This window comes from Triticum urartu, chromosome 5A, assembly GCF_056163025.1.
Source record: "Triticum urartu cultivar PI428250 chromosome 5A, HENAU_Tu73, whole genome shotgun sequence".
In the NCBI taxonomy this organism is placed as follows: Eukaryota; Viridiplantae; Streptophyta; class Magnoliopsida; order Poales; family Poaceae; genus Triticum; species Triticum urartu.
In genome coordinates this window covers 304,911,163-304,936,831 of record NC_141877.1, presented here as the reverse complement: position 1 = coordinate 304,936,831, position 25,669 = coordinate 304,911,163, and the positions used below count along the sequence as shown (strand labels likewise).

Sequence of the window (25,669 nt, the reverse complement as noted above, 5' to 3'; positions counted from 1 at the left end):
ATGATTCGTAATCAAGAGACTCTAAAAGTCCATCTGCATGGAGCTTCTTCATGCGTTTGACACCTATTTGACCAAGGCGGCAGTGCCACAAGTATGTGGGACTATCATTATCAACCTTACATCTTTTGGTATTCACACTATGAATATGTGTAGCATTACGCTCGAGATTCATTAAGAATAAACCATTCACCATTGGAGCATGACCATAAAACATATCTCTCGTATAAATAGATCACGAGCGGAAGCGTTCAAGAGAATGGGGTTGATGGAGTCGTACTCGACGTGATTCAAATCACCGATGACCAAGTGCCGAACGGACAACACCTCCGCGTTCAACACATGTACGGTTGGGAAGACGTCTCCTCCAACTTGATCCAGCAAGGGGGAAGGAGAGGTTGATGAAGATCCAGCAGCACGACGGCGTGGTGGTGGAAGCAACGGTAATCTCGGCTGGGCTTCGCCAAGCGCTGGTCGACGGAGGAGTGTCACGGGAGGGAGAGGGAGAGGCCAGGGGCTTGGGTGCGCAGCCCTCCCTCCCCCCACTATATATAGGGTGCCTAGGGGGGCGCCGGCCCTAGGAGATCCAATCTCCTAGGGGGGCGGCGGCCAAGGGGGTGCCTTGCCCCCCAAGGCAAAGGTGGCGCCCCCACCCCTAGGGTTTCTAACCCTAGGCGCAGGGGGAGGCCCAAGGGGGGGCACACCAGCCCACCAGGGGCTGGTTCCCCTCCCACTTCAGCCCATGGGGCCCTCCAGGATAGGTGGCCCCACCCGGTGGACCCCCGGGACCCTTCCGGTGGTCCTGGTACAATACCGGTGACCCCTGAAACCTTCCCGATGGCCGAAACTGGACTTCCTATATATAAATCTTTACCTCCAGACCATTCCGGAACTCCTCGTGAATCTCATATGGGACTCCGAACAACTTTCGGGTTACCGTGTGCTAATATCTCGACAACCCTAGCATCACCGATCCTTAAGTGTGTAGACCCTACGGGTTCGGGAGACATGCAGACATGACCGAGAAGCCTCTCCGGTCAATAACCAACAGCGGGATCTGGATACCCATTTGGCTCCCACATGCTCCACGATGATCTCATCGGATGAACCACGATGTCGAGGATTCAATCAATCCGTATAGAATTTCCTTTGTCAATCGGTACGTTACTTGCCCGAGACTCGATCGTCGGTATCCCAATACCTTGTTCAGTATCGTTACCGGCAAGTCACTTTACTCGTACTGTAATGCATGATCCCATGATCAACCACTTGATCACATTGAGCTTATTATGATGATGTATTACCGAGTGGGCCCAGAGATACCTCTCTATCATATGGAGTGACAAATCCCAGTCTCGATTCATGCCAACCCAACAGACACTTTCAGAGATACCTGTAATGTACGTTTATAGTCACCCAGTTACGTTGTGACGTTTGGCACACCCAAAGACTCCTACGGTATCCGCGAGTTGCACAATCTCATGGTCTAAGGAAATGATACTTGACATTCAGAAAAGCTACAGCAAACGAACTACACGATCTTTGAGCTAAGCTTAGGATTGGGTCTTGTCCATCACATCATTCTCCTAATGATGTGATCCCGTTATCAATGACATCCAGTGTCCATAGTTAGGAAACCATGACTATCTTTTGATCAACGAGCTAGTCAACTAGAGGCTCACTAGGGACGTGTTGTGGTCTATGTATTCACACATGTATTACGATTTCCGGATAACACAATTATAACATGAACAATAGACAATTATCATGAACAAAGAAATATAATAATAACCATTTTATTATTGCCTCTAGGGCATATTTCCAACAAAAAGCACATCAACGTGGAGTCCCGCAGCTGAAAAACGTTATGTAATAAAAATAGATGCATGTAACATTAAAAAATGCAGACACCAATAGAGTAAGCATCCGAGTAACTAATAGGTTGTTGTATCAACTACTTGCATGTATACATGAATTCATCTTAAATTTCTAGGAAAGGAATGCAGGTTGTGGGGCTTACTGTTATTGTCCTATCAGCAAAACCAGGACAAAACCATTTGTTCCCTGGATCAAATGCTACAGATCGCACCCATCCCAAGTGACCACTAATGACCTGTATTACGGAAATAGAAAATGTATTTTATCACTTAGTGAAAACTAAGATGCTCTCATAGTATAATTCCAAGAAAATATGCAAAAGAATCTAGAATATTTAACTATTTAAACCAGTACATAAAAGCTCAAAGTAGGGTTATTACAATTGCATGCATGATCAAACTAAATCTTATTTTATAATTGAAATATGACATTGGTATTTCGAGAATTTATCTGAGGCGCCAAACCTTATAGTTGCAACAAAATAAATTGGAAGGTCACACTTGAAAATTGTGCAACAAACAAAATACTCCGATGGAGCATGCCATGGAGGTTTAGGCTACTGGCGCAGATGTCAAGAATTTGAAAGACATATCAAGACATGAGCAATTTAAAATAATAACCAGAAGTGCACATTACGTCCTAAAAGTACAATGTCCCAAAGTACAATGATCAGACCACCATAGAAGGAAATGTAAGTGATAAAACGTGTGAGATGACCAGGAAAACAAGAAGGGAAGACCAAATCTTGCAAATACAATTAATTAAATCTCGCTCCTGTCCTTGCGGTGACACATGGCTTGCTAATCGGCCTTGGCTCCCAATATACTACACTCTGTAGGAATTACATATAAAAATAATATTTCAGAGAACTAAGAATGAAACTCTAAATTCCGATTAAACTAATCATTTTTGACTATACATGATAATAGCATGACAAACTGAAGCTCATACATCTTACATGTGAAAATAATAGCATTAGCTACCATCATGCTGCTCCATTTCCTTGCACACCACCACCATACGTGATAATAGGATCATCCATCTGCTAGATTATTTTTTGAGAATCTAAAAGCTATCCAATAACCTCCATTGATTCTTTTAGCATTACGATCTAGCCCACCTTGCACACCACCATCATGGTCCAAAGAGTGAAACTGAAACATATGGTCTGGTTTCATGTGAACTTAAACTACTATGATGGAATAATGAACACAAAGGAAACGTCAAAATAGAATTATTTTTTAAATATTTTTCTGATGAATGATTCGAGTGATAAGAGACCCAAAGCAACATAAACACACCACTATTATCCTTCTGAGATATGGATGTTGAGGAATCAAAAGGTTTGTCAGGAAAATACTATATTTTTTCAAAAAATATATTTGAACTAAGAAATCTTCTCTTATAAAGGGAGAATTATTTTAACAAAGTTAACATTCATATGTACAGCCAAGCGCTAAATTTTTATTGGTATATTGTTTCAGTTCACCAAAAACCAAATTTCTCCTTAAGATATCTTGAATGAAATTACCGGGGGGGGGGCATTCATTAGATGGATATGGAGATACCATAGTTCGAGAAATTCTGAAACATAATAGATACTCCAAATACCTGTAAAGCAAACAAAGAGTAAACAAGGTATTAATCATTACTCAAGTTTATTTTACAATGTACGTGCACACACGTCAAGACCAGGACATCCATATAATTTAGCATGCTAATGGCTTTCAAACTTCAAGCAGAAGGTATCCGGCTACTTCATGAGTTGACCGTATAATATAATCAACTTGTGTATGAGTGAAATCAGCCTATCTATTTGTTCCGGTGAGATGCCCATGCGCCTACCCATCTCAATCGTGTTTTCCAAAATAAAGGCACCATCTTGGTCACAACGAAATTTACTTCTACTTGGTCATGTCAGTCATATGTTGTTGGACGTAGTCAGTAATCAGTTGAGCCTGAAAAGCAGTCGCTAACCAATCAGGCACTGTAAGGGCTGATGGGCCTTTCTTCTATCATAAGACTAACTTTCTTCTATGAAGCTAGTAGGCGTTTCAATTTTTATGGTGTACTCTTGAAGATCTGATAGCTAGATATGTTCTCAAGAAATAAGATGAAGCTAAGATGCTACTACATGACTAATTATACCCACCACCAAAGTAACAATAGTAAGAATCAAGCTGCTACTAAGAGTTTAATTGCAAACATACGACAATTTGTGTTTGGGTCACTCTTATTTGTGAACCTTTTTTCCTGGTAAATTTTTGACGTTTGTTGCTCCAGTCCAAGGTGACATCCTCCCATGACGAACTTAGGTTCGCTGTGTGGCTAAGTCATCAGAGATGTCTTGTCCGATGACCGGCAGCCGCACATGAGGGCATTCTTGGGGATCAGGAACTTGTCATCCTCTCATGATCACGAGGTATGCCAGTTCATAGTAGTATTGCCAGAAGCAGGATTCTAAGTAATTTTTAAAAAATGGAACACAACTCAATCTTGTCGACAGTCTAGAGTTTTCAGAAGAAAGCACAATATCCTTACCTAAACAATGTACCGCAAAATGCCATCTCTCAAGGTGTAGATCTACCTGCTTTTCGGCAACCATTTTCCTCCTTTCACACTGCACCAAAATTTAAGACTCGCTCAGATTCAGATCACATAAAATAAAGCCGGTGGGAATAGCTGGGAGTGGGAGGTGGGAGGGAGGACGAAAAAACGGTGTTGGTGGGACGAAATTTAACCGGTGAGCGGAGACTACCAACTGAGACATTAGGAGTACAGATGACCGGATGACGGCTACCTCACCTTCGCCATGGCGCCCCCTCTGCTTCACACCATACTTTCCCATGAACTGCCAAGGATGAGTCCCCCGCCAACCACCCTGCTCTCTGCCCTGATCCCCCCTCGTGTTCATGTCCATCCACCACGGCCATCAAGGGGGCCGAGGCGTGCGCCACCCATAACGCCCCCAGCCAAGAAGGTAGATCTGATATCTCTTGAGCCATTGTCATAGTGTCTGTTATTAAGTCTTGAAGCAACCAACCAGTACATTTACCCTTATGTCATAACCAAGAAAATGTACGACTTGATGAAAAATGCATGAACCACTCGCTCATGCAATTTGCTGTAAATCAATCTCTAATGAAATGCAATTTGCCATATTTTCTGAAGTAGGGAAATAATTTCATGCATACAACAGACCAATCCCAACCCCATCCCTCTCACTCTCGGCCCTCACCCTTATCACAAAATCCACTAACTATTGTTCTAAATAAGCCAGTGATTGACGCCACCGTGGCAACCCAGCAGCAAGGGACAAGGGCGGCAACAGCCTTCCTATCTTAATGCTAGTCACCCGAGGCTCTACGATCCCTTACCATCAAAATCCTTCATTGCACAATCTCGAAGAAAGTAGCTTATTGGAAACAAAGAGGAAAAGTTAGAGCTTCCATCCAGAGGAATGAGAGCACAAAATATTTCCATGGCTCTGCCTCTCAAAGGTTTAGGAAAAATAAAACTCAAACCCTCGTTCCAAATGGAGTCGAGTTCTCTAACCACACCAAAAAAATAACCCAACACACCGACTTTTACAAGGATACACTATTAAGAGTCATAGTACACCTATAGGGTTTCGTTTGGAGGGGATTTATAGTCTGGGGTAAAATTCACAGGCCGGACGCACTAATGAAATTGAGGTGGGTAATTAATAGGGTGTTTCCTATTTAGCGCGGCAGACACCAGTTATAGCCACAGAAGCATCATCTTATGCATGTATGTAACACAGCCTAGCTAGTCAAACAAAGAGACTGTAGCTTACTTAACAGATAATTCCTTCAAGACAGGAAGAGGATAGAAGCTTAACTCCAGTTGTTTATGAGAAATATAATATGCTCTTAGATATGCAACTTTAGAATATTTAGAAGGCCTGCACTTTATTAATTATCACTACATCACAACCATTGCAAATGGTGGCATGCCACTTGAAGTTCTCTAAAAATTCGCATGATTACTTGGCTCTCTTGTGACTTGGCAAGATTACAAAGCTTTGTGTGAAAATTTCAGGACATCATTGAATGAGAGAGGGCATGTCTTACAGATTAGTAACTTTTATGTTGAAATTGTGAGTTATCAGGCAAGTACCTGAAGCAGGATATCCGCAATTGTAAACATCATGACATATTTAAACCTCTCGACCTTCCGTTTTCATGTCTGCATAGGCACTAAGGATCAAGTCATACTTGTTTCAATTGAAGGGACAACTTTAAAACATTTCTTCTCTGCCTTGGTGAACATCATGACATCTTTAAACCAAAGAAAATGCATGATAATGTAGAGAACTGAAGATGGACGGTTGGAAAAAAGAACCTCACTAATTCAGATTGACTACAATCAGTCCAAAAGTCAGATTTCAGACCAAGGCAAACCAGGAGAAGTGATACTACCATATTAGGTAATTGACCACATACGACACTATACATCAATGAAACGGGGTCATCACAACATGTACTAACAAAAAACTAATGGCATGGCCTCCCTTATAAATCACACCGAGATGAAAAATAGTTACAAGCAGGGTCTAATAGTTTATTGGAGAGAGGAAAGGTAGCAGTTCCATTTATCCTTAGAAGACGATTAATTAGAAATTATGCACAAACAAATCACTTATTGTACTATTTGACTCTGACTTCTATAACCTGTATGAATCTACTTTAAAATCTTTTCTAAATTGGCCCATGTCGGTGTCAAAACTGGCGGATCTCGGGTAGGGGGTCCCGAACTGTGCGTCTAGGCCGGATGGTAACAGGAGGCAAGGGACACGAAGTTTTACCCAGGTTCGGGCCCTCTCGATGGAGGTAAAACCCTACGTCCTGCTTGATTAATATTGATGATATGGGTAGTACAAGAGTAGATCTACCACGAGATCAGAGAGGCTAAACCCTAGAAGCTAGCCTATGGTATGATTGTTGTTGTGTATGTTGTCCTACGGACTAAAACCCTCCGGTTTATATAGACACCGGATAGGGTTAGGGTTACATAGAGTCGGTTACAATGGTAGGAGATCTACATATCCGTATCGCCAAGCTTGCCTTCCACGCCAAGGAAAATCCCTTCCGGACACGGGACGGAGTCTTCAATCTTGTATCTTCATAGTCCAGGAGTCTGGCTGAAGGTATAGTCCGGCCATCCGGACACCCCCTAATCCAGAACTCCCTCAGTAGCCCCCGAACCAGGCTTCAATGATGATGAGTCCGGCACGCAGATTGTCTTCGGCATTGCAAGGCGGGTTCTCCTCCAAATTCCATGTACCTGTTGAATAAAGTCCGGTTTCTTGTAGATGTTGCGCTCCTTGGCTTCTACGCCCAATAATGGCTACTTCCCACGCGTCAAACGAATATGAAAAGTCTGAGTGTTTTTACATTCACGCCCCTAGCCACGTAAATGAGCTGACCTATTTAAGGGGACGAGGATTTAGATCCAAACCACACCTTCTCCCTTTCGCGAGTGTTCATCAGAGCGCATCCGATAAAGGTCCATTCCATCATGGCCAGCCGCCGCAACTCCTCCCTTCGCCCTTCCAGCCCTAAGCCTGGATATTGGGAGAGATGCTCCGTCCCGCATAGCGAGCTAGTGACGCTCCAGACCAAGGGATTTCTCCCCCCGGCCTATATGATCCCGGTTCGAGCCGGTCTTGTTGTCTATAACGGCGGAGAGCAAGCGGAGAGTGCCCCTAATCCCTCCAAAGGAGAGCGGGTGTGCCTCGTCCCTTATTTAATAAGGGGGCTCGGATTTCCAATCCATCCATTCCTCTGGGGCTGCTGGAGTTCTACGTCCTCCAGCTACATAATCTCACGCCTGCCTCCGTATTGCATATCGCGGGCTTTGTAGCCCTCTGCGAGCTGTTCTTGGGTGTTGAGGCTCATTTCAGGCTGTGGAAAGAGCTATTCTGCCTCGTGCCCCGTTCCAAGAAGGGGTCAATGTATCAAGTGGGCGGAGCCGAAGTGTGGCGCATCGCTGGGACCGGATATCTGTCCGGAACCCCAAAGAAGGCGTCCGAAGACTGGCCCTCGGAATGGTTTTACATAGAAGATGTCCCGCTGGATTCGACAGTGCTCCCTTAAAGAAATGCCTAAGCTGGCATCCACGGAGCCCTCAGAGGGAAAGTGACAGGGACGTTATTTACCTGATGGGCCGGATAAGATTGTTAGCTCATTCCGGACTAACCATGATTGGGGTCATGGCCGCATGCATCATGCGAGGGGTGCAGCCACTACAGTATAGAGGCCACCCCATGTGGGATTTCAACGGGGAGGACGACACCACTCGCTACGGCCGTAAGGGGCTGGATTCGGCTGCGGCTCTAATAAAGACCTTGTCCGCTTTGTACAAGGGAGAAGAGGAGGATTTTCTCCGCGTCGACCCAAAGGGTGGATTTTCAATGTACAATCCTCCAAGCTGGGTGAGTGGTCACATCTTGCCCATCCGTTTTATATCCCCATTGTTAAATATTCAATCTAGTGATTTCAACGCAGGAACTGCGCCAGGCTGTTAAAGAAATAAGCAGCCCTCCTCCACAACCCGAGGACCCAGGACGGTGCCTCGACCAGGCCTCTCAAGAGGATCCGGACTTATCTGTGGAGCTGATTGATGGGGTGTTCCATCAATTGAGCAAGGACAACGCCTTGGTGGCCATTACGGCTGATTACCCAGGGCTAATCCCGGCCTCCCAGAAACGGGAGGCCGAACCTGCAGCGACAAGCCAACGAGGGGCCGCAGGGCCCTGTGGGCAGAAAAGAGGTGCAGTCCAGACCGAGACGTCAGCGCAAAGGTATGGCGTGCCCCCTTATCCCAGGTGTTACACCTTCAAGGCACATTAACACTCATGCTCTCTTCAGGACAAAGAGACCTCGCCGAACTATATTCGGAGAGACTGCCAATCACGCCTCCACCAGCCAGGCTCCAAAGCCTGGTCCGGAAGCGGAGCCGAACACAAGGCGTGCACCGGACGCTCCTCCGATGGAGGATGTGGACGGGTTGTCTGCCACCAACTCTGAGGTGGAGAGTGCCATGAACCACAGGCGTCGCCGGACAATTCTTCGCGACGCTTGTTTCTCCCAAGAGGCGTTAGATGCCTTCAAGTCGAGAGATGCGTACCTCCGTGCCGCTCAAAATGGTCTAGCCAGAGCCACGGAGCAATATGTAAAAGACATACGGGTAAGAAAATTTTGGTAATTATATATATATATACCAGTAGCCCCCGAGACTTGAAACAGTTAGACTAACTGATTTAAGGATCATTTGTTATGCAGGTTCTTACAGAAAAGAATGCCCTACTGTCCAAGGAGCTGGGAGAGTGCAAATCCCAACTTGAGGCCGCACTAGCCGCGACAGGGGAGCCCTAGGAGACCCCCTCTGGTAATATACACTTCGAAAGATAAGTATTTTGCGAAGCACGACATGGATGCGAATCTGACAAATGAAATTGCAGATGGCACCGGATTGAATCCGGAAAGGCAACACCTCCTACGCCAGCTAAAGGCTGGTGAGAAGGTGCTGACAAAGGTGAGGCGGGAGAAGAACGATCTCCAAGATGCCAACACCAAGCTGGGCGTCGAGCTAAAAGATGTTCATGCCCAGCTGTCAGACTCCGTGAAGGAGAATCAGTGGCTTCGACGCGGCATATTTAGTAAGTGCTTGAATGAACCTTTGAAAGAAAGTTCGGCGGGGAAGTCGACTAACAAAGCAATGTCTGTAGGTGTGCTAACAGGTCGTCCTGCAGAGGAGATGCCCGGTTCTACGGGTGACCTTCTTCCTGAGCTCTCGCAACTGCTCGATCGAGTTCGGCAAGCGATGCAAGGCATCGACCAGGCCCTGTGGCCATCCATCTCCATGCCCGAAGGTCTTGGAGAGCTTGCGGAGAAGCTAAAGGGAGCACGGCGGCGCTTCCGATTGTGGAAGATATCGGCCTGCCGTCAAGGCGCTAGGGAGGCCTGGGCCATGGTGAAGACGCGGTATGCAAAGGCTGACCCCAACCACATGGCCGAGGTCGGTCCTGTAGGGCCCGATGGGAAGGAGATCCCTGTAAGCTTAGTATACGGCCAAGTAGAGTTGGCCGCAAAGTATTCCCAACAGGACTGTAAATTAGACAGCTTGTTAGATGGTATTGAAGAGGAATACAATCAGTCAAAATGACTATGTAATTTAATTGACATTTATAATGCCTTCTAGCCGGATTATAGATCATTTGTCATGGCCGACCGTTTCGCTTCAGCCTCGGGACCTGACGGTCCGGAGTGTGTCCGAATTCCCATGCGGTTATATAGGAACCGGGGAATGCATGGAGACCAGGCATAGGGGTCATTAGTGCGTGAACAGACAAGTGCCCGACTAGTTATGTTATATTACATGGTTAGTAAGAAACATCTTCCAGGGAGAATAGTTCTGTTAGGGGTTCCTTTCCCTAGGAGGCATGCCCTAAGGTGCATGTCCATGCTGCGAAAAGAAACGCAGGAAAAACATCTAGGGGCGTATAGATAAAAATGAAAAAGGATCATCTTTAGTTCACCGACCGAATATTCCCTTAAGAACGCTAGCTTTCGGCTTCACCCAGTCTGAGGTACACGTCCGGCTGACCCGGCAGTAACAATCGCAGAGGTGCTCCCTTTACCACCTAGCCGAACAATCGGGAACGTAGGGGTAAGCACAGGAGCCAGGCAACCCAGCTTGGCCAAAACTTAAGTCATATCGATGCATATAATGGTGAATAAAAGGTACATGCGGAAGTGTGACACATGTGTTGGGCATGAAGCCCGTATGAATAAGCTTCTGTTTAAAGAAGCCCCCAGGTTTAGTGAGCGCGGATAGCGCGTCACTGTATGAGCCTTTAAAGGCTATAAGAGAGAGAGAGAGAGAGAGGGAAGAAGAGAAATGTAAGACAGAAAATATATAAAAAATGGACAGAGGAAGGAGACGAACACAGAGTCCGGCGCTAGGCATAGAATCTTTGGAGACGGGCTGCGTTCCATGGGTTCGGCTCGAGTCGGTTATCCGATGCATCCCGCAGGCGGTACGCTCCACCAGTCAGGACTTGGTCAATTATGAAGGGACCTTCCCACTTGGGCTTGAGTTTGTCCTTTTTCTTGTCCAGTAGTCGTAGAACTAATTCGCCAACGTTGTAATTTTTGGCCCGTACTTCTCTGCTTTGGTATCTTCGAGCCTGCTGTTGATAGAATGCGGAACGGGCTTTTGCCACGTCACGCTCCTCCTCCAGTGCGTCCAAGCTATCCTGCCGATCGAGCTCGGCTTCTCTTTCTTCATACATGCGCACTCGAGGTGATTCATGAATTATGTCGCAAGGTAAAACTGCCTCTGCGCCGTACACCATAAAGAATGGTGTGTATCCGGTGGTGCGATTCGGCGTGGTCCGCAGCCCCCAGAGTATGGAGTCGATCTCCTCTACCCAGTGCGTGTTAGGGATCGCACTAATCTGGGTTTGATGCCGCTCATGATAAGACCATTTGCATGTTCGACCTGGCCGTTAGTTTATGGGTGATAGATGGAAGCATAGTTGAGCTTGATGCCCATGTTTTTACACCAGAGTTTTACCTCGTCGGCCGTGAAGTTCGTGCCGTTATCAGTGATGATGCTGTGGGGGACGCCGTTACGGTGTACAACCCCGGATATAAAGTCTATCACCGGTCCGGATTCGGCCGTCTTAACAGGCTTGGCTTCTATCCATTTGGTGAACTTATCCACCATGACCAGTAAGTATTTTTGCTTGTGGGTTCCGCCTTTAAGGGGTCCAACCATGTCAAGCCCCCAGACCGTGAAGGGCCAGGTAATGGGGATAGTTTGGAGGGCGGTGGGTGGCATATGGCTTTGGTTTGCAAAGAGCTGGCAACCGGTGCATCGTTGGACTAAGTCCTGAGCGTCTGCCCGGGCCGTCGGCCAATAAAAGCCTGTACGGAAGGCCTTGCTTACAAGGGACCGAGCTGCAGCGTGATGACCCCCGAGTCCTGCATGAATTTCAGCTAGGAGGTTCCGCCCCTCCTCTTTGGAGATGCACCTTTGAAGGACTCCGGTAGTGCTTTTCTTATAAAGTTCTCCCTCGTGGACTCTGTAGGCTTTGGATCGCCGCACTATGCAACGTGCCTCATTTTGGTCCTCGAGGAGTTCCTGCCTAGTAAGGTAGGCGAGGAATGGTTCTGTCCACGGGGTGATGACGGCCATTATTACGTGGGTTGAAGGTGTTATTTCATTGGCAGAGCCTCCGATTGTGTCAGGATGTTCGGTGTCGGGCAGTGCGGTTGGGTCCGGGCTGCTATTGTTCGGCTCCCCTTCCCATACTACGGATGGCTTGAACAACCTTTCCAAGAATATGTTGGGGGGACTACATCGCGTTTTGCACCGATGCATGCCAGGACATCTGCCGCCTGATTATTTTCCCGGGCTACATGGTGGAATTCAAGCCCTTCGAACCGAGCTGACATTTTTAGGACGACGTTGCGGTAAGCGGCCATTTTTGGATCCTTGGCATCGAAGTCTCCATTTATTTGGGATATTGCGAGGTTCGAGTCCCCGCGCATCTCTAGGCGTTGAATACCCATGGATACTGCCATCCGGAGACCATGTAGAAGGGCCTCATATTCGGCTGCATTGTTGGAGTTCGTGTACATAATCTGGAGTACGTATTGAACTGTGTCTCCTGTGGGGGACGTCAAAACGACGCCAGCCCCCAGTCCGGCCAACATCTTGGAGCCGTCGAAATGCATGATCCAATTTGAATATGTGCCATACTCTTTAGGGAGTTCGGCCTCCATCCATTCTGCGATGAAGTCAGCCAAGACTTGTGACTTGATGGCTCACCATGGCTTATAAGTTATGTCGAATGGGAGGAGCTCAATGGCCCATTTTGCAATTCGGCCCGTTGCGTCACGGTTGTTTATAATATCGTTAAGTGGTACTTCCGAGGCTACTGTTATTGAACACTCTTGAAAGTAGTGTCATAGCTTCCAGGATGCCATGAATACCGTGTACGCAATCTTTTGATAATGCGGGTACCATGATTTGCAGGGAGTGAGGATAGTGGACACATAATAGACCGGCTTTTGAAGGGGGAATTTGTGTCCGTCCGCTTCTCGTTCGACGACGAGCACTGCGCTTACAACCTGATGTGTTGCTGCAATGTATAATAGCATTGGTTCGCCAATGTTTGGTGCGACCAGGACTGGGTTTGTTGCCAGTATGGCTTTTATTTCGTAAAGTCCGGCCGTGGCTGCATCCGTCCATTTGAAGTGTTCGGTGCGCCGAAGGAGGCGGTAAAGGGGTAGTGCCTTTCTCCCAAGCGGGAGATAAAGCGGCTTAGAGCCGCCACGCATCCGGTTAACTTTTGTATTTGTTTGAGGTCCTTTGGGATATCCAGTTGCGACAGAGCTCGGATCTTGGCTGGATTTGCTTCAATTCCTCTACCGGATACAATGAAGCCCTAGAGCTTTCCGGCTGGAACGCCGAAAACGCATTTTTCTGGGTTGAGCTTGATGTCGTATGTTCGGAGGTTATCAAATGTGAGCCTCAAGTCATCTACTAGAGATTCGACATGTCTTGTTTTGACGACCACATCATCTACATATGCCTCCACTGTTTTGCCGATCTGGTTTGCCAGTCATGTCTGAATCATGCGCTGATATGCACTACTAGGGAAAAGCCTATACACAGAATCTTACCAGCAGCACGCTTTAAAATCAGGCGCTGCTGCTAAGTAGCAGTAGCGCGGGTTTTTAACCCTCGCTACTACTAAGTTGATAGCAGTAGCGCTGGTTTTTTACCCTCGCTACTACTAAGCTGTCTCTACCGTGCCCCCCGGGACATGCCATAGTAGTAGCGCGGGTTTTTAACGCTCGCTACTACTAAGTTGATAGCAGTAGCGCTGGTTTTTACCCCTCGCTACTACTAAGCGGTCTCTACCGTGCCCCTGGGCCATGCCATAGTAGTAGCGAGGGTTATAAACCCGCGCTACTACTAAGTTTTTACCCCTTGCTACTACTAAGAGGTCTCAACCGTGCCCCTCTGGGACATGCCATAGTAGTAGCGAGGGGTAAAATCCCTCGCTACTACTAAAGGTCCCATTTTGAAACTCTATCCCCCCCCCCCCGTGGATTGCCTTTTCGGTTTTGTAAAAAGCAAAAGAAAATGATAAAAACTTCAAAAATTAAAATCCTTCGAGATGTAGTTATGTTACTACATCTACTAGTTAGGAAAATTTAAAAACTTAAATTTGGACATGTTTTGCAAAAAGTGTAGGGAAAATGTAAAACGGCTATAACTTTTGCATACGATGTTAGAAAAAAAACGTATAATATATCAAAATGTTTCAAAAATTAAAATCCTTCGAGACGTAGTTATGTTACTACATCTACTAGTTAGGAAAATTTAAAAACTTAAATTTGGACATGTTTTGCAAAAAGTGTAGGGAAAATGTAAAACGGCTATAACTTTTGCATACGATGTCAGAAAAAACGTATAATATATCAAAATGTTCAGCACGAAAATCCGCATACGATGGAGACCGCCTACGGCCTGTTTGCAAATTTTTAGAATCCTCAAATTCTAAAAGGAAAAAAAGTTATGCTCAAATTTCAGTTTTTTTAATTTTGGTCAAATCTGGTCAAACTGTGGTCAAACTACTTATTCAAGAAGTATTAGTGTTACTAAATAATTATTCAAGAATATTAGTGTTACTAAATAATTATTTCAGTTTTTTGGAATTTTGGTCAAATCTGGTCAAACTGTGGTCAAACTACTTATTCAAGAAGTATTAGTGTTACTAAATAATTATTCAAGAATATTAGTGTTACTAAATAATTATTTCAGTTTTTTGGAATTTTGGTCAAATCTGGTCAAACTGTGGTCAAACTTTGGTCAAAATGTGGTCAAACTCCTTATTCAAGAAATATTAGTGTTACTAAATAATTATTGTTTTTAGAACAATAGTTTTAAACTCAAACAGCAAAATGTGTGACTTCATGCTCAAGCTAAACTCCCGAAGGTTAATAGGATTGACATCTTACTATTGTGAAGAAAACAACAAGTGCAGACTTGGAATCGAGGGAGAATAGAACCTGGAAGTTAAGCGTGCTCAGGCTGGAGTAGTGAGAGGATGGGTGACCATCTAGGAAGTTAGATGATTTGGAATGATGAGGGGTGATTAGAGATTAAATTGAGCAGCGATGAGGGTGATTTGAGATTAGAGGTTAAAATAATTCAGAAATTTGAAAATTCGCGCAAAAAATTCGAAAAAAAATCTGCGGGTTAGTAGTAGCGCGGGTTTTTACCCATGCTACTACTAACGGACGTAGTAGTAGCGCGGGTGGCACCCGCGCTGCTGCTATACGTTAGCTGTAGTGCCTTATTAGTAGCGCTGGCCCCCACGCTACTAATAGGCCCAAAACCCGCGCTGCTGCTAGGCTTTTCCCTAGTAGTGATGTTGCGCCGGCATTTTGAGTCCGAAGGGCATCGTGTTGAAGCAGAATGGGCCGTATGGTGTGATAAATGCCGTTGCGGCTTGGTCTGGCTCTGCCGTCTTAATTTGATGGTAGCCGGAATATGCGTCGAGGAAACACAACGAATCGTGTCCTGCGGTAGCGTCGATAATTTGATCGATGCGGGGAGGGGGAAGGGATCCTTTGGGCAAGCCTTGTTAAGGTCTTTAAAATGAACACACAGGCGCCAGGATTTGTCCTTCTTTGGTACCATCACCAGGTTTGCTAGCCAGTCCGGATGTTTTATGTCTCTGATGAATCCGGCCTCCAATAGCTTTGCTAGCTCCTCTCCCATGGCCTGTCTCTTAGGTTCGGAAAAACGCCAAAGAGCCTGTTTGACAGGTTTGAATCCTGTTTGGATATTTAAGCTGTGCTCGGCCAGCCTGCATGGGATTCCTGGCATGTCTAAAGGGTGCCAGGCAAAAATGTCCCAGTTCTCTCGTAGGAACTCTTGCAGTGCGACGTCTACATCAGGGTTTAACTGTGCCCCGATGGAAGCTGTTTTATTGGGGTCTGTTGGATGGACTTGGAATTTGACTATTTCGTCCGCCGGTTTAAAGGAGGTGGACTTGGATCTTTTGTCGAGTACCACATCATCCCTATTCACCGTAGAGCGCAGCACAGTCAGTTCCTCAGCCGCTAGGGCTTCGGATAGTGCCTCGAGGGCCAGTGCGGCTGTCTTGTTTTCGGCGCGGAGTGCTGTGTCTGGATCACTAGCGAGAGTGATGATCCCATTAGGCCCGGGCATCTTGAGCTTCATGTACCCGTAATGGGGTATTGCTTGGAAGATTGTAAACGCTTCCCGCCCTAGCAGAGCGTGATAACCGCTGCTGAACGGAGCCACATAGAATGTGATCTCTTCGGACCTGTAATTATCCGGCGTGCCGAACACCACATCTAGTGTGATTTTTCCTACACAGCGCGCTTCCCGACTGGGGATTATTCCTCTAAAGGTTGTGCTGCTTCGCTTAATGCGGTTCCAGTCTATTTCCATTTTTTGAAGGGTTTCCTCATAAATGAGGTTCAATCCGCTGCCGCCGTCCATGAGTACCTTGGTAAGACGAAAGCCGTCCACTATTGGACTGAGGACCAATGCAGCTGGTGCTCGGGCTGTTCAGAATTTAGGTTCATCACTGGCGTTAAAGGTAATAGTCGTGTCACTCCATGGGTTTATTGTTGCTACTTGGTAGACTTCGGCAAGGCTGCGGAGTGTCCTTTTTCACATATTATTTGATGCGAAAGTCTCGAAGACTGTTAATACCGTATTGGTGTCTCTAGGGTGGCTTTCTGTGGCCTCCGGAATTAGGAGATTTTCGCCAATTTTGGCCACCTGCCGGAGTATCCAACATGCTCTAAGGCTGTGAGTTGGTGTGGCGTCCTCTGTGAATTTTACAGGGTCCATTAAGCCATCCTTCCAGTACGGTTCCATGCCCTGTAGAGGGTTTTTGCTTTTTGGTGTTTGATCCGGGTGTCTGCTGATGATGCACCCTTTTATTTTGGACTGGGTTTGTATTCAGGGCCGGATTGTCCCAAAATTTTATTTTGGTTTTCCAGGCGCTTTCCATCGCACAGTACTTTCGTACAATGGACGCCAAGTTAGCGAAGCGTGTAATATCACAGTGACTTATGGCGTTGAGTATTCCCTTGTCCCGTGCAATTATTGCAGAAGATTGAGATTGCGTCTTCCTCGCGGCAGTCCCTTAGCCTGTTCTTAACCAGGAGGAATCTGGCCCAGTAATGATGTACTATTTCATCGGGTTCTTGCCTGATTTTGGATAGATCGCTTATGTTGGGGTGGGTGGGTGGAATTAAATCCGAAGCCTCACCCCATCTGAGGCTCAGAGGCCAAGGAATTTCCGAACTCGAAAATTTGGATTCCTGGATGTTGTCCAATGAATCCAGCCCGTCGCCTGACTCTAAGTTTAGGTCTTGAGTGATATCCTCCCCTACGCGAGTATCCGGCTTGGAGGGATCGGGAATCCAGACGTAGCGAGTCCTTAAGATAGATGAAGGGTTGCCGCACTCTCCCTATACCACGGCAACATGATGGGTGACTTGGGGAGAGTTAATCTCTCTCAGGTCGGGTTTAGGCCCAATCTGGTCGTAATCTGTGGCGACCCCCAGGGCAGTGAAGCGATCCAAGAGCTCGTTTATGGAGGAGAGCTCCATTGGATCTAACTGCTCGGCGAGTTCCGAGCTGACATGAAGATTGTTTTCGATGGCTCGAGAGGTCATCATCGGCGCAGAAGCCGAACAGGTGGTCATAAGAAAACCACCTAGCCGGAGGGTTTGGCCGACAGCCAAAGCTCCCCTAGCAACGGTGCCATCTTTAAAGATGGGGCGAGGCATCCTTCCTGATGACGACGACACAGAGGAACTCTCAATGAAAGCACCAATGTCGGTGTCAAAACTGGCGGATCTCGGGTAGGGGGTCCCGAACTGTGCGTCTAGGCCGGATGGTAACAGGAGGCAAGGGACACGAAGTTTTACCCAGGTTCGGGCCCTCTCGATGGAGGTAAAACCCTACGTCCTGCTTGATTAATATTGATGATATGGGTAGTACAAGAGTAGATCTACCACGAGATCAGAGAGGCTAAACCCTAGAAGCTAGCCTATGGTATGATTGTTGTTGTGTATGTTGTCCTACGGACTAAAACCCTCCGGTTTATATAGACACCGGATAGGGTTAGGGTTACATAGAGTCGGTTACAATGGTAGGAGATCTACATATCCGTATCGCCAAGCTTGCCTTCCATGCCAAGGAAAATCCCTTCCGGACACGGGACGAAGTCTTCAATCTTGTATCTTCATAGTCTAGGAGTCCGGCTGAAGGTATAGTCCGGCCATCCAGACACCCCCTAATCCAGGACTCCCTTAGCCCGACTTACACCAGAGTGAGCTACACAAATGATGTGATGAATGTGCTATTAGTGATACCTGGCAGGAGGCAATCATTAGTCAAAAGACGGGAAAGCGTCACATGTATACTAACAGATATTGTGTACATTTCCTTGTTTGAATATTCCTGCTCCACTCTAAATATGTTTGAATGAATTATGCGGCAAGCTACTAAAGGAAAACAATACTTATCTCTTTGGGCTTACTCTCCTTGAGCCATTGATTTCTCATTTTGTCAAAAAAACTTGATCTAATCCCACTTCCCTAAGCACATATAACCAATTCTGGTCTATTTTTACTCTAGCCCATTTATGCAATCCACCAAAGATGTTGAATAGAACCTTTAGTCTGCCAATCCATGCATGATGTGTGTAGAAAGGGTGGTGCACTGGTTTTGTGAAAAAAACTTCCGGTCACAATTTACTAAAATCTAAATGAGTAAATCAAATCATGTACCACAGATTCTTTAGTTTTTCAAACTTTCTATACAAAATTAGATCGATGGATATCATAATTCAGTATACTTCTTAAGTAATCAATCACCTAAGGATAGAGCCTCTCCAACCGGTAGTAGTAAGACTTTGTTGATGGACACTATTCTACAACATTCTTCATCTTCTTAGTAAAAGCCTTCAGGCCATCGATCCAGTTGTAGCTGACGCCGTCACTGAGCTGCATTCCTTCTGCCTACACAAGATACAATGTGAAGGGGAACATTGTAGTTGCAGAAAGCATTAGTTCAGAACGCAGCCGATGTGCAGGCGACCGAGGGCCCCTCTCCATGGCATCGACCACCGCTCCTTGGCCACGACCACCGCGTCAGACCGCTCCGGCTGGGCTCCGCTTCATGTTCAACATTGTCCTCCAAGAGTGGGCGCACACACGCAGGCCATGAAGGATGGGAGGCGACGGCGACGACTTGAGTAGGAGGATGGAGATAGCATGAGTAGGAGGACGGAAACAGCCATATGGAGGCAATCAGAACATTTGCACACAAAAAAGTGAAGGGCCAGAAAGTGTGCAAAACTGGGTGAAAAGCAATGAAAACAAATAGAGTAGTACTGTAAAGGGAAGGGGGCAATTGGCGACAGCCAGGAAGCAGGGACCGTGCGGTGCATAGTCGTGGTCGGGCTGGAGAGCGGGTCCTCGTCCTCCTCTGCGTCACCGTCGTCTTCTCGCCTACTGTTTGAAATTGGAAAAAACGCAAATCAATCACACACAAATCGACAAACCAGGATAGAAAAAGAATATTTGAACAGAGTCGTCTTTCAGCATACATAATGGTGCTTACTTGTGCTTGGACTCAACTTGCATACATGAGTCAGTGCAGCGCTCAACAACCAAGGAGAAGGACAGGAACAACATCTGGAGAGAGCTATCTTCTACATAAACAGCCATATGGAGGCGGTCAAAACGTTTGCACACACAAAAGCAATGAAACTAAATATTAGTTCTTTGAAGGAGAGGGAGAGGGAGGAGCTACCCAAGCAAAGGGAAGGGCAGGCAGGAAGTAGGGGCCTTTGTGCAGTGCGTCGTAGTGGTCGTGCTCGAGCTCGGGGCCTTGTCATCTTTGGCATCGTCGTCATCCTCGCCTGCTATTTGGAATCGTAAAAAACGCAAATCGATTGCACACAAATCAACAGGGTGAATCGAAAGAGGAAAGGCGAGAGGCGGATCGAACCTTGGGAGTCAACGCCGGCGGTGGCTGTAGGGAGCTGGATACCGAGGCTGGTCAGGCGAGAACAAATCTGGCGCCCGCATCCTTGGAGGTCGAGGAAACGGAGGCGCACCGATGTTCGTCGCCGCCGTGCTCGTCCCGACCGGCGGCTGCAGCAGGGTGCGCCTGAAGGCAATATGCCCTAGAGGCAATAATAAAGTTATTATTTATTTCCTTATATCATGATAAATGTTTATTATTCATGCTAGAATTGTATTAACCGGAAACATAATACATGTGTGAATACATAGACAAACAGAGTGTCACTAGTATGCCTCTACTTGACTAGCTCGTTGAATCAAAGATGGTTAAGTTTCCTAGCCATAGACATGAGTTGTCGTTTGATTAACGGGGTCACATCATTAGAGAATGATGTGATTGACTTGACCCATTCCGTTAGCTTAGCACTTGATCGTTTAGTTTGTTGCTATTGCTTTCTTCATGACTTATACATGTTCCTATGACTATGAGATTATGCAACTCCCGTTTACTGGAGGAACACTTTGTGTGCCACCAAACGTCACAACGTAACTCAGTGATTATAAAGGTGCTCTACAGGTGTCTCCAAAGGTACTTGTTGGGTTGGCGTATTTCGAGATTAGGATTTGTCACTCCGATTGTCGGAGAGGTATCTCTGGGCCCACTTGGTAATGCACATCACTATAAGCCTTGCAAGCATTGCAACTAATGAGTTAGTTGCGGGATGATGTATTACGGAACGAGTAAAGAGACTTGCTGGTAACGAGATTGAACTAGGTATTGAGATACCGATGATTGAATCTCGGGAAAGTAACATACCGGTGACAAAGGGAACAACGTATGTTGTTATGCGGTCTGACCGATAAAGATCTTCATAGAATATGTAGGAGCCAATATGGGCATCCAGGTCCCGCTATTGGTTATTGACCAGAGAGGTGTCTCGGTCTTGTCTACATAGTTCTCGAACCCGTAGGGTCCGCACGCTTAACGTTCGTTGATGATATAGTACTATATGAGTTATGTATGTTGATGACCGAATGGTGTTCGGAGTCCGAGATGAGATCACGGACATGACGAGGAACTCCAGAATGGTCCAGAGATAAAGTTTGATATATGGGATAGTAGTGTTTGATCTCCAGAAGGGTTCCAGAATTCACCGGAAGGGGTTCTGGATGTTTCCCTAAATGTTTGGGCACGAGAACACTTTATCTGGGCCAAAGGGGAAAGCCCACGAGGCTTTTGGAAAGTGCAAAAGGAAGTTTTGTGGAGACCAGAGGCTAGACGCCAGGAACCCTGGCATCTAGGGGGTAGACGCCGGGAACCCTGGCGTCTAGCCCTGGAGTCCGAGAAGGACTCTTGCCTTTCGGGTGAAACCGACTTTGAGGAGGCTTTTACTCCAAGTTTCGACCCCAGGGCTCAACATATAAATAGAGGGGTAGGGCTAGCACCAAAGATACATCAAGAAACACCAAGTCATGTGCCAGCAACCCCGTCCCCTCTAGTTTATCCTCCGTCATAGTTTTTGTAGTGCTTAGGCGAAGCCCTGCGGAGATTGTTCTTCACCAACACCGTCACCACGCCGTCGTGCTGCTGGAACTCATCTACTACTTCGCCCCTCTTGCTGGATCGAGAAGGCGAGGACGTCACCGAGCCGAACGTGTGCAGAACTCGGAGGTGCCGTGCTTTCGGTGCTTGGATCGGTCGGATCATGAAGACGTACGACTACATCAACCGCGTTGATATAACGCTTCCGCTTACGGTCTACGACAGTACGTAGACACCACTCTCCCCTCTTGTTGCTATGCATCACCATGATCTTGCGTGTGCGTAGGAAATTTTTGAAATTACTACGTTCCCTAACAGCGCCATACCGTTCCCCGATTCGACGACCTGTTGGACTCGTTGCCGGCGAATCCTGCGGTGCGAATCCCGTGCCGCACCTCCAGCCCAGTCCACACAGGCACGAGCTAGGGTTCCGGCCGCGAGGAGGGAAATTTTGTGGGTTTGATGCGTCCGCAAGGGAGAGAAGGAGAGGGGAGGAGGAGATTCGACGATAGGGTAGACGGTGGAGGATGGGAGGTCGCCGGTGGGATGAGGGAGGGGCGCGCATAGGCGGCATGGGCGGCCGGGAGCGAGGGAGGAGGTGGGGGCGGGGCAGCGCCGGGATCCAGGAAGGTTGGGGGTTGGGCGGCGCCAGTGGTGAGGGAGAAGGCGCCGGGAGTGAGGGAGAAGGTGGGGTGGGGCGACGCCAGGATCGCAGGAGGAGATGGGGAGCGGGCGCCGCCGGGAGCCAGGGAGGTGGACGGGGCTGGCGGCGTCGGGCGGTGGCGAAGGGATCTGGAGGCCTCGCTGGTGCGTGCGAGTCGCCTGATTTTTTTGTCCTTGTTTTTTCTTTCGTAGGTCTTTTTTCATAGGTCTTTTTTCGCTGGTCTTTTTTCATTGAGGCATGCAAGTGCGAGGACTGGAGGCATCGCTCCCTTTTTACCTGGTTTTGGTTGGTTTTCTTTTTGGTACTAGGAAGTGGGAGGTGGGATTGAGGACGAAAAAAAACAAGACGAAAATGGTGGGACGAAAATAAAACCCGGAACGCGACCTACCAACTGAGACATTAGGAGTAGAGATTTTTTCGCTGGTCTTTTTTCATTGAGGCATGCGAGTGCGAGGACCGGAGGCATCGCTCCCTTTTTACCTGGTTTTGGTTGGTTTTCTTTTTGGTACCGGGAAGTGGGAGGTGGGATTGAGGACGAAAAAAAACCGGACGAAAATGGTGGGACGAAAATAAAACCCGAAACGCGACCTACCAACTGAGACATTAGGAGTAGAGATGACGGACATGTCACACACGTGGTGGGGTGGGTCCACATAAATGTAAAAACATACTCACTTTTTTCATTATTAAAAATAATAATTTTAAGTTGCGAACCAACCTGTGGTCGGATGGTTAAAAGAACAGTGGTATTCCAGCTCACTAGGGTACTGGTGCTCTCAAGATGATATGCCGGCATTGTGTTAAAAGTACTTTGAGTTAAAAAAAGCCTTTGTCAACAGGTCTTGTAAATGAAAAAAACACCAATAATAAGGCGTTCTCTTGGACGGGTTAGGCTGGCCATAATGCGGAGTAACTTAGACTAGTAATTAGTAACATGCATATGTTACGCCAGCTTTAGCAGATCCCGCAACCAGTGCGGTCCACGAAACGCGTATAAGGGCGCCCATAAAAAAATTACGGTACCGCGAGCGCTCCTGGGGAACAAATCCCGCAAATGCGTCCCGCTACCTTAAATTTTGCATAGCATCAAACACATTACACATTTCAATGATATCAACCGAATGAAATCATAATATAAATTCAACATACATATAAATGGTCCGAAAAGCAATTCACAATACAATAATAGTTTTCATTACAACAAATGTTCAATTCAAATAATTATTAGAACACAGTACCGGCATATCTCACACGAATAGAAATGAAGAAAAATGGGGATCTAATCTTCGCTCATAGAGTTGCCACCAATACTCAATGAGATCATGCTGGAATTGGTTGTGCGAATCACGGTTCTCGATCTTCCAGTAGGTCTTAAGAAATGCACTGATCTCTTTTGCGTCCCTGGCGGGCTTCACACGGCTACCAACATTGTCATAGTTGTACTCCAAGTCCAAATCACTCTCATCCTCAACGATGATGTCGTGTAAAATTACACAAGAAATCATGATATTTCTGAGTGATTTTTTATCCCAGAAGCAAGCAGGACCTTGAACAATGGCAAACCGAGCTTGCAACACACCAAATACCCTCTCAATATCCTTTTGGCAAGCTTCTTGTGTTTCGTCAAAAAAAATTGTGCTTCTTGATTTTAGGGTCACTAATGGTCTTCAAAAATGTTGACCATGATGGATAAATACCGTCGGCAAGATAATACCCCATGGTATAGTCATGTCCATTGATTGTATAGTTGCAAGCCCGAGCTTTGCCACTAGCTAGCTGAGCAAACAAATGAGATCGCTGCAGAACATTGATATCATTGAGAGACCCCGACAAACCAAAGAAGCAATGCTAGATCCATAGATCATGTGAAGCCATGGCTTCAAGCACGATGGTGAGTCTATGTTTGTGACCGGTGTATTGCCCTTCCCAAGCCACCGGGCAGTTCTTCCACCTCCAATGCATGCAATCAATACTACCTAGCATGCCCGGCCATCCCCTTGCTCGTTCATTGCCATGAGGTTCTTTGTGTCTGCTTCGATTGGAGTTCGAAGGTACTCCGGGACAAAAACCCGGATGACTGTCTTCGCAAAGACACCGACACGTTTGATGGTGGTATCTTCGCCAATGCGAAGATATTCATCTGCATAGTGGGCGGGAACACCATATGCAATCACTCTCATCGTCATCGAATTTTTCATATGCACTAAAGCCAATCAAAACGGGGGCATTCCTACACTGAGTGAAGAAACGGCAATTTTGCTCGCAAGCTTTGACGAGCGAACTAAAAGTGACATATACATTTGATATTGTCTATGAAAGAGGTGAGCCAGATATGTCAGTATCTCGGCAAAGTAGTCTTTCATGAGCATCTTGTCGCCCAAAGCTCGGTTGCGGGGAATGCATAGCCAGCCGACCATGGATCCACGCCACGATTTCTTCGGCCCCGCCTCAAATTCGTCGATGAGATACAACAACACTAGGTTGTCATCATCATCGTCAAGGGATCATATCTTCTATGTACGAATCATCGGACGAAGACAACGAGGACGAACTCCAATCCATCTACAAAATGCACGCAAAATGGCCATGAATTTCACCTGAACCTACTCCGTGCCAAATTGAGCACAAACCCGCAGGTGTTGGACATACCTCAACCGAAGCAAAGTCGCGCCACCTCTTTGTTCTCCCCGGACGATCGAAGCAAAGACGCGTGGCTCCACCCCTTTCTTCTCCCCGCCAGACAAAGCAAAGACGAGCCGCCTCTTCCTCCGATGTGCGCCACTCATAGGTGTCGGAACTAACCAGGTCTGCAAGCTACAAGCCCATGCACCAAGCTCCGAGGTGGATCCATGGCGCTGGCGACAGCCGTGAGGGGCGGACACAAATAGGTACCCCCAGCACAGAAACAAGGTGGAATGGATGCGGCGCAGGGCAGCCGGGGACAGCGAAAAGGGGCGGGGATTTGCAGTAGCGACGGGGAGTGGAGGCGGGAACTGAAGTCGGCAGAAGTGGGTTCGCGCCAACAGAAAGGGGGGCCGGCAAAGTCGGGTGAAATCTCGTAGATATGGAGGAAATGCGTCTGTAGATTCGGGATCCCACAAAAAAATTGGGACAACGGATTTGGAGGATCTAGTCGGGACGGGTATACGGTATCGGTCCCGCAAACCGGCGGTTATTATACTGGATGGCTCGGTTTTACGCGATCTGCTAGAGATGCTCTTAGTAGTCTATTGTTGTTACCTCTATAGTGGGTAGTGTCATAGATGTGATAACACAGAGTGCTTCATTTATTACTTTATAGAGTCATTTTACATTGGGAACCACTATACTATTGTAACGTATTATGTTACTACATTTGCATCTCTCCTCATTAATTACTTGTCACATCATACTTTTTATCTATGTGACATGCATGTTACTATTTATGTTACTTCCTCTATGTAGCCTTAGTAGAAT

The 25,669-nt window shown here is 46.8% G+C and overlaps 1 protein-coding gene across 1 annotated transcript; it reads right to left on the bottom strand.

Moving 5' to 3' along the window:
- Positions 1-18,902: 18,902 nt before the first annotated feature.
- On the bottom strand, positions 18,903-22,123 carry LOC147971150 (uncharacterized). The gene is made up of 5 exons (XM_087523843.1): positions 21,871-22,123; positions 19,990-20,151; positions 19,792-19,900; positions 19,415-19,490; positions 18,903-18,995 (listed from the first exon to the last, which is right to left on the bottom strand). The coding sequence occupies exons 1-5, from the start codon at positions 22,121-22,123 to the stop codon at positions 18,903-18,905; spliced, it is 693 nt and encodes a 230-aa protein (XP_087379969.1).
- Between the last annotated feature and the right edge of the window lie 3,546 nt (positions 22,124-25,669).